The 9,751-nt window shown below is 55.8% G+C and overlaps 1 protein-coding gene across 1 annotated transcript; it reads right to left on the minus strand.

Annotated features, from left to right (window-relative positions):
* Window positions 1–1,321: 1,321 nt before the first annotated feature.
* Window positions 1,322–1,962, minus strand: RPRM (reprimo, TP53 dependent G2 arrest mediator homolog). Its single transcript, XM_058809891.1, has one exon. The coding sequence runs from the start codon at window positions 1,960–1,962 to the stop codon at window positions 1,561–1,563; it is 402 nt and encodes a 133-aa protein (XP_058665874.1). The 3' UTR covers window positions 1,322–1,560.
* Window positions 1,963–9,751: the final 7,789 nt, after the last annotated feature.

The raw sequence follows: 9,751 nt of genomic DNA on the forward strand, positions 1-9,751 counted from the left end.
ACGTATTAACTGCCAAAAAGTGCCCAAGAATTCTAGGATTTGGGAATGCTCGTGTTCTCCACCACACCACAAAGCATTCCAGCTCAACAGCTGCAAATGCTTCGGAATGACTGAAACCTCTCCATTATTTCTCCCTCTTACTGTGCTATCCTAAAATTCCCCTTTTCCCAACGTTCCTGTGGCACTGAAGGGTAAAAAAGGGGAATTTTGGATACATCTTTGCAGCCTGGGGGAGATGTCAGATCTGTGATTCCCGACCCGGGGTGTGTTTGTTCCCGGGAGAACAGGCAGATCTGCTCTTTGTCCTCCCCCGAATGCGGCTGGAAATGAGGGATCGCTGCCGAGATTCCTGCCGGGCGCGGGGAATTGATTCCATGGGGATGCTCTGCTCTGCCTCAGCCTCTCCCACGAGCGCCTCTGGCAGCTCCGGCTTTTTCCACCCCTTCCAGCCCAGCTGTAAATGGGTTTCACCTTCCCCATCCCCGCTTTAAACTCCCGATAACCTCTCCTAGGGGCGCCCATTAAATTTCGGCAGCTCGGCCATCTCCAGCCCCGGGATAAACCAGGAAGCTCCAAAAGCTTCCAGCACTAAAAACCACGGACAATCAATATTTCCCGGCAGGAATCTGGGTGTCGGGAGAGCGATTTTCCCGCAGGTTGTGGGAGCCGCTGCGTGCCCATCCCGCTGCCGGGATTCCCGGGAAGCGCCTGTGGGAGCGCGGATTTATCCAGGAGCACGGGTTTATCCAGGAGCCAGCGGAGCCCCCGGGCATGGCAGAAACAGCTCGGGAAGATCCCTGAGGAGGGAATGGACGGAGAAATCCAAATCCCGTGGGAGCAGCGGCTTCTCCCTGCCTGGAATGTGCCCGCGCCAAGTCACCTGTTGGTCCGGCTTGTGGCTGGGACAATAAAACTCGGTTTTGTGCTTTCCCAGAGCCAGAATTGCCGCTGTATTCCTGGGCAGAGGGATCCCGCCGGGCTGGGCTGGGTGCTCTCCCTGGCCACAGGGGCAGGAACGCAATTCCCGCATCTCCCGGGGATCAGGGATGCGGGTCCCGCGCTCGGCCAGCCGCGGGGGCCGGAAAAGCGCTGGAAAAACGCTGGGAAAGGGCCGGAAAAACGCTGGGAAAGGGAAGATGTAGCCCGGCTGGACGGGAAATCCCGCCGGACGGGCCGCGGGGGCACAGGGGCAGATTCATCCCGGCTGCATCCCGGACTGGCGGGCGGGAAGGGGAAGGGGAAAGGGAAGGGGAAGAAATGGAGGCGGACGGAATAAGGAGCCCAGACCTGTTGCCATCAGAGCACGCTTTACTTCGGCAGCCACGGGCGGCGGGACCGGGCCGGACCGGGATGGGCCGGGATGGGCGGCTCCGGCCACCCCGAGCATCTCCCGACCTCCGGCACGCCGGCATCCATTCGCCTGATGGTTTTGAGGAGGAAAAGCTCCGGGCCGACCCCGCGTGTCCGCGGGAGGGCTGCGGGCGGTCAGTCAGTCCTGCGGTCAGTCCTGCGGTCGGTCCGGCTGTCGGTCCGGCGGGCAGCCCGGGCTCGGCGCCGCGGTCAGTACGGCCCCACCACCACCGCCTCCACCTCCTTGGACGGGCGGCGCTCCTTGACCAGAAAGTTGATCATGCCCTCGGACTTGATGAGGAGGTTGCAGCCGAGGAAGAAGATGCCGAACACCACGGTGAGGGCCAGCACGCACATGACGGCGATCTGCACCACGCGCATGATGTACAGGCTGCGCTCGTCCGCCGCCGCGCCGCTGCCGTCGGTCACCACGGAGGCGGCGGTGCAGCAGCGCAGCGCCCGCTCCAGCTCCAGCGCCGCGCCCCCGGCCCCCGCCAGCAGCCCCGCCGCCGCCGCCGAGGAGCCGTTCGGGGCTGCCGGCATTGCCGGGGATCCGCTCAATCCTGCCGGAGCCCCCAGGGATCCGTTCAGCCCCGCCGAGGAGCCGTTCATCCCTGCCGGCAGCCCCGCCGCCGCCGCCGCCGCATGCAGGCGGCCCGAGCCGGGCCGGGCGGAGCCGTGCCGAGCCCAGGCGGGCCGGGCGGAGCCGTGCCGAGCCCAGGCGAGCCCAGCCTGGCCGCTCCGCGCTGCCCCGCGCCCGCGGAGCCGCCGCGCTGCCCGCCCGGCACCGCCCGCTCCGATCCTGCTCCGCCCCGGGAGGGACCGGGATGGGCCGGGAGGGAGGGAAAGGATGGAGGGAGGGACGGGAGAGGGGCTGGGATGGAGATAGGGAGGGGAGAGGGGGTGGAGTGAGGGAGAGAGGGAGGAAAGGAGGGTTTGGATGGGGAGGAAGGAGGAGAAGGGAGTGGAGAAGGTTTGAGGATGGAGGAAGAGGAAAGGGGAAGGGTTTGGATGAGGAGGGAGGGGGAGAAAGGAGGAGACCGGTTTGGGGCGGGAGGGGGAAAAGGGAGGGGAGAGAGGTTGAAGGGATGGGAAAGGGTCAGGGAGGGGAACGGGAAGGAGGGAGGGGATTTGGGGTGACAAAGGAGGGGTCGGCGTGGGAAGGGGAGCGGCTTTGAGGGGAATTTTTGGGAATCGGGATGGGGGGGTCAGGAAAATGGGGAGGACGGCGTTTTTGGGAAGAGGGTCCGGCATGGCAAAGGGTCGGGAGGGGAGCGGGTTTGGGGAGGAGGGAGGGGGCGTGGGGAAGGGGGCACAGAGGGGCTGGGAGGGGCTCTGGGTGTGGCCAGGGGAGGATTTGGGGGTCAGGAGAATGGGATTGGGGCTTGCAGAGCTGGAATGGGGCAAGGGGGGTTGTGAGGGGCGTTTAGGGCATGGTTTTGGTGGGAGATGTTCTGAGAAGGGGGATGAGAAGGGGGATGAGAAGGGGGATTTGGGGGAATGGGGGAGCAGGATTTTTGCCCATGGGATTTGTGCTGGGTTTTGGCAAATGGATTTCAGGGATGGACTTTCCTGAGGGAGGGGCCTTTGGGAAGTGGCTCTGAGGGAATGGGTTTGCGAGTGCTTTTAGGGGGACTCGCAGGGAGCAGATTTAGTGGGAGTGGGATTTCCCACGTGGGTTTTAGTGGGAGTGAGCTCTGGGCTGTGCACTCCCAGGGAATTGGGAGTGGGTTTTTTTGGGAAAACACATTTTGGAGGAGGTTTCTCTGCTGAGGGGTGCAGGGTCAGTCCTGGGAGCCGCGGGAAGAGCCAGAGCAGCCCTTTGGGGCCCTGTGGGCTGGGGTGGTGGAACTCCCATTCCCAAAGTCCCCCCAGCTCTGTTTTCATGGCAGATCCAGCTCCGAGCGTTTCAGAGCCTTCCCGTGTGTGTGGGAGCAGTGCCAGAGGAGCGGTGACAGCCCTGGAACCCCTGGATCCCACTGCCCATCCCTGCCCAGCCGCCCGAGCACCCCAGGGAATTCCCTGGGAATCCCAAACGCCTGGGAATTGTTGGGAATTCTCGTCCCCCTCCGCTCAGGGTATTGCCCAGCCTGGGGCTGCTCCGGGCCCATTTTCCGCGGGTGATTTTGGAGGTTTGGGAACAGCTGGAGGCTCAGCAGCTGCCGACAGCAGGGCCATGGGCTGGGTGTGTATCCCGGCATTGCAGCACTCCCAGGGATGGGCAGCACGGCCAGGCCCAGCTCCGAGCTCCGGCCCAGCCATGACTTGGAGATTTCCTGGAGGAGAGTGAGGATGTGGAGCTGGGAGCGGCAGCTGAGCTTAACCCTGTGCTGTCCTTTCTGAGTGGGATTGGAATCATCCCAAACAGCCCCAGGAATCTGTGTGTGGAATTGGGATAATCCCAAACGGCCCCAGGGATCCATGTGGGATCATCCCAAACAGCCCCAGGGATCTCTGTGTGTAGATGAGATAATCCCAAACGGCCCCAGGGATCCATGTGGGATCATCCCAAACATCCCCAGGGATCTCTGTGTGTAGATGAGATCATCCCAAACGGCCCCAGGAATCCATGTGGGATCATCCCAAACGGCCCCAGGGATCTCTGTGTGTAGATGAGATCATCCCAAACGGCCCCAGGGACCCATGTGGGATCTGTGTGGGATCAGAGGGGCTGGGACAATCCCTGCCAACGGGGGTGTGGTGGCCCTGGAGCAGCTGAGGATTTCCTGGTATGCTCCTCATGGGAATGACCTGGTGGAGAAGCCAAGGCCTGGAGAAAGGATGTTTTCCAAACCCTTTCCAGCTGATTCATCCTGCTGTGGTGGCTTGGGGTGGCACTTGGGCCTCAGTGCTAGGGGAGTTTTAGACTCAGTGACCTGGGGGGGCTTTTCCAATGAAGCCATTCCATGATTCTGCCATGAACTGGGTGGTGGATGCCACCTGTGCCCCTGTCCTGTCCCCTGCGCCATTAGGGGCCACCTTTAGGGGTGACAGTGCCCTGTGGGGTCCCCTCACTGCTGAGATCCCCCCAGCAGCAGGGCCTTGCTGGCCCTGCCTCGCTCTCTCATCCAGTGGGAACATTCTGTTTTCCTGCTGGAAGGAGAAGATGGGATTGGTTCTAAGGAGCCAAGGGAGGGCTGGCAGCTCCTGCAGCCAGGGGAAAAGCTGGAAGAGCTCTTGGAGCTCCTCACTATTCCCCTTTGGAATGGGGCTCTCTCTGTTCTCAGCAGGCACGTGGCTCAAGCTCTGTCCTTGAGCTCTTCACCTCCAGCTCTTGGCAACTCCAAGGGAAATGCTTCCCATCCTGAAGTTGTGGCAGGAACAATTCCATCCCTCAATTAGGACAGGAACAATCCCATCCCTAAATTATGGCAAGAAAATCCCATCTCTAAATTATGAGAGGAACAATTGGAGGCAAGAAGGCTCCTGTTCCCTCCCTGTCCCACACATCCCTGTCCAATTCCCCATCCCTGTCCCACACATCCCTGTCCAATTCCCCATTCCTGCCCCACACATCCCTGTCCCATTCCCCATCCCTGTCCCACACATCCCTGTCCCATTCCCCCGTCCCTGTCCCATTCCCCATCCCTGTCCCATTCCCCCATCCCTGTCCCATTCCCCCATCCCTGTCCCATTCCCCATCCCTGTCCAATTCCCCATCCCTGTCCCACACATCCCTGTCCCATTCCCCATCCCTGTCCCACACATCCCTGTCCCATTCCCCCATCCCTGTCCCACACATCCCTGTCCCATTCCCCCATCCCTGTCCCACACATCCCGATCCCATTCTCCATCCCTGTCCCATTCCCCATCCCTGTCCCATTCTCCATCCCTGTCCCACACATTCCTGTCCCATTCCCCCATCCCTGTCCCACACATCCCTGTCCAATTCCCCATCCCTGTCCCACACATCCCGATCCCATTCCCCATCCCTGTCCCATTCCCCATCCCTGTCCCATTCCCCATCCCTGTCCCACACATCCCTGTCCCACACATCCCTGTCCCATTCCCCCATCCTTGTCCAATTCCCCATTCCTGTCCCACACATCCCTGTGCAATTCCCCATTCCTGTCCCACACATCCCGATCCCATTCCCCATCCCTGTCCCACACATCCCTGTCCCATTCCCCATCCCTGTCCCACACATCCCTGTCCCATTCCCCATCCCTGTCCCACACATTCCTGTCCCATTCCCCCATCCCTGTCCCACACATCCCTGTCCAATTCCCCATCCCTGTCCCACACATCCCGATCCCATTCCCCATCCCTGTCCCATTCCCCATCCCTGTCCCATTCCCCATCCCTGTCCCACACATCCCTGTCCCACACATCCCTGTCCCATTCCCCCATCCTTGTCCAATTCCCCATTCCTGTCCCACACATCCCTGTGCAATTCCCCATTCCTGTCCCACACATCCCTGTCCCATTCCCCATCCCTGTCCCACACATCCCTGTCCCATTCCCCATCCCTGTCCCACACATCCCTGTCCCACACATCCCTGTCCCATTCCCCATCCCTGTCCCACACATCCCGATCCCATTCCCCATCCCTGTCCCACACATCCCGATCCCATTCTCCATCCCTGTCCCATTCCCCATCCCTGTCCCACACATCCCGATCCCATTCCCCATCCCTGTCCCACACATCCCTGTTTCCTGGCTCCCGGTGTCCCACTCAGCCCCGTATCCCGGAATGCGGAGCGGGGCCGGGATTGCCGGGAGAGCAGTGACACCTAGTGACACTCGGGATACCGGGACACTGGGATCCAGGCACCGGGGCCCGGGAATGAGCCCGGGAACGGGACGGGCACAGCCCCGGGCTCCGGGCAGCCCCTTCCCCGCCGCTCTCCTTTCCCAAGGGCACAATTCCTATTCCCAAAATCCCAGCAGCACCAGCCTGGCCCGCTGTCACTGCAGAGCTCTGCTCCCTTCCTTGCGCTTCAGATTCCCGGGAATTCCACGGCTGGAATCACAGACCATGGAAGGGTTTGGGATTGGGAGAACCTTAAATCCCATCCCATTCCACCCTTTCCATGGACAGGGATACCTGTCACCATCCAGGCTGGCAGGGACCTCCTGCAGCCACCACACATCTCTGTGGGAATAACCCCGGGAATCCCAGTGCCTGATAAAATCTCCACTGGGAAATTTTAGGACCCTGGCAGATTTGATTTTTACCTGTATTTGTTCCCCTACATTTTTGCTTTGGTTGTGATTGGAATTTGTTCTGTTCTGAGCAGGGCAATGCACACAAAATTAGGGAAAGGATTGTGCCAGGATCCCTTTCATCCCAGGATCCAGCTGGGAACACACACTGCCAGCAGGGCCCACATCCCACTCCAGGATCCTCCTTTTCGGGGTGTAAAAAATCCCTGCTGCTTCTGCTTAAGTGAGATAAGCAGGAATGAAAGAGTGGAAAACAATCCCATGGATGGGTGGGATGTGGAGCTGCTGAGTGACCCCAGAGGCCATGGAGATGTTCCAAGGCTGGGAGAGCTGGGAATGTTCCCCTGGAGAAGATAAGGATGCAGGAAAACCTCAGAGCCCCTGGCAGGGCCTGAAGGGGCTCCAGGAGAGCTGAGAGGGACTGGGGACAAGGGCTGGAGGGACAGGAGCCAGGGAATGGCTCCCAGTGCCAGAGGGCAGGGATGGGTGGGAGATTGGGAATTGGGAATTCCTGCCTGGGCTGGGATTGCCAGAGCAGCTCTGTGCCCTTTGCAGCTCCAGGAAGGATCCTTGGAAATGCAATCTTGGTCTGAAGTCACTGTTATCAGTTTGCTACCAACAAATTCCCATTAGTATCAGCCATCCAATCAATATGGTTTTTTTAAACTTCCCATAAGTTTGGGATTATGGGATAATGTGGGAAACTCTGGTCACATTCCCAGAGCAGCAGTGACAGGGTTTTATAGAAAGGACAGCTACAATTCCAATTAAATTCCAATTAAACAACCATTAAATTAATCTGCTGGTGCCATCCCATCCTTTTCCCAGGGAATGAAATAGTTTTCCTAGGGAATAGAACAGTTTTCCCAGGAAATCAGGCTCACCCACATTTGCCATGGATAAGGAAAGGGGGAGTGGCTTTACTGGAGTATTTGAAGAGGATGGAGAGGGCTCTTTCTGTGGGATTTGGGAGTGCAATCCCAAATCCAGGTGCAGGGACCAGCCCTTCCCAGCCCTGGATACCAGATCCAGGTGTCCTGGGTTGGGAAGGGCCTTAGGAAAAGGGGAAAATGAGGCTGGGGGGTTGAGCCTGGCTTAGATAAAACAGAGCTCTGAGTTAGGCCTGGCCCAGCAGATCCTGGGGCTGAATTCCTCCTCCTGGAAGTGCAGTGGGAAAGGAAAGGAAAGGAAAGGAAAGGAAAGGAAAGGAAAGGAAAGGAAAGGAAAGGAAAGGAAAGGAAAGGAAAGGAAAGGAAAGGAAAGGAAAGGAAAGGAAAGGAAAGGAAAGGAAAGGAAAGGAAAGGAAAGGAAAGGAAAGGGAAAGGGAAAGGGAAAGGAAAGGGAAAGGGAAAGGAAAGGGAAAGGAAAGGGAAAGGGAAAGGAAAGGGAAAGGGAAAGGAAAGGGAAAGGAAAGGGAAAGGGAAAGGAAAGGGAAAGGGAAAGGAAAGGGAAAGGGAAAGGAAAGGGAAAGGGAAAGGAAAGGGAAAGGGAAAGGAAAGGGAAAGGGAAAGGAAAGGGAAAGGAAAGGGAAAGGAAAGGGAAAGGGAAAGGAAAGGGAAAGGGAAAGGAAAGGGAAAGGGAAAGGAAAGGGAAAGGGAAAGGAAAGGGAAAGGAAAGGGAAAGGAAAGGGGAAAGGTGGGATACAGGGGTTTTAAATGAATTTAATGTTGGGATGGGGCAGGAGAGGCTCCTCAGGAGGGTTCCCAGGGCCTGATCCAGGCCCTTCTCCAGGAGGGAGCTGGGATGAGCCCAAGGAGCTGCTGGTGCTCCCCAAATCCAGCCAAACCTCCTGGGGTTTTTGGGAACAGTTGGATTTTCAGCTCTTTGAGCAGGGAATTCCATGAATCCTCTGGAGCACTGGTCCATGCTGGGGATTTTCCCAACTTCCTGCCTTTATTCCCAGAGTTTCTTCTGTTTCTTGGAAGCTTGGGAAAAGGGAATAATGGTGGCTCCAGAGGGAAATCAGGGAATGCAGGAACCTCCTTGAGTGCAAACCTGGCTCTTTTCCGCCTGTTTTCCACGCATTCAGAACATTTAAATGAAAGTTAAAATGTGCAAAGGATATTTTCCTGTGATTTTTTTTTCTTGTGATTTTTTTTCCTGTGATTTTTTTTCCCTGTGATTTTTTCCCTGTGATTTTTTTCCCTGTGATTTTTTCCCTGTGATTTTTTTTCCCTGTGATTTTTTTTTCCCGTGATTTTTTATTTCCCTGTGATTTTTTATTTCCCTGTAAATTTTAATTTTTCCTATTTTTTCCTTTTTTGAATTTTAATTTTTCTATTTCTGTTTTTTATTTCTATTTTCATTTTTAAATGTTTTCAACTCTCTGGCTGGGATGGGAAGTTCTCTTTGGGTGAGAGGAGGAAAATATTCCAAGGAAATATGAGGGGAAGGGGAGGAACATTTCCAGGGCTTGGACATCTCCTTCCCTCTCCTGATTTTCTCCAGGTTTCCTTTGTTGTGGATTGGCCAGGGATTCACTGAGATCTGAAAAATGAATAAATCCTAAATCCTGGAATTATGTGGGAGCCTGGCACGTGGGAATCTGGAATTAGAGGAAAAGTTCTGGGACTGCCAGGCTTAAAATTTAGCATTTTTAATTAGCATTTTCCAGCTAATTTCAGAGTTTATTGTTCTCTCCTTGCTGTTTCCAAAGGCTCCATGGAATTTTGTTGCACACAATTAAAAGGAAGTTTTTGGGGAACATTTAATTTTTTTGCTGTTTCCTGGAAGTTTTTAATTCCAGCAAAACTTGGATTTTTGGTTTCTGTACAAAACCCATTCCCCCTCTCCACTCATCCAAGGCTTTTTTAGGAGGGATTTTCTTTCCCCAACTAAAACTCTTCTTTTTCCTTGCTGGAAAACCCAGGAATTTTAAGATCCCTTTGTTTCCAGGCACAGGAGTGGTGTCCTGGTTCTCACCTCCAAAATCCTGAATGCTCTGGAAGGGCCCTCCCAGCTCATCCATTTCAGGATTTTTCCATGAGTAAAACAGAAGGATTTTCCTGCTGGGACTGGATGAAATCCACCATTCCATCATGGAATTCTGCTGGTTTGCCCAAAGGCAGGGCAAAAACTCGGAGGAATTTTTCAGGATGTGCTGGGGAGAGAAAGAGGCCCCTAAATAATTTATTAAATATTTTAATTAGTGAAAAAATGCCTTTATTGCTTATTTTATAAGGGGGGAAAAAGCTTTTATTGCTTATTTTATAAAGAGAAAAAACCATTTATGAGT

Source organism: Ammospiza caudacuta, chromosome 8 (genome assembly GCF_027887145.1).
Source record: "Ammospiza caudacuta isolate bAmmCau1 chromosome 8, bAmmCau1.pri, whole genome shotgun sequence".
Lineage (NCBI taxonomy): Eukaryota > Metazoa > Chordata > Aves > Passeriformes > Passerellidae > Ammospiza > Ammospiza caudacuta.

Coding starts and splice junctions, on each gene's coding strand:
- RPRM (XM_058809891.1), bottom strand. CDS start 1,962: ATGAACGGCTCCTCGGCGGGGCTGAACGGATCCCTGGGGGCTCCGGCA.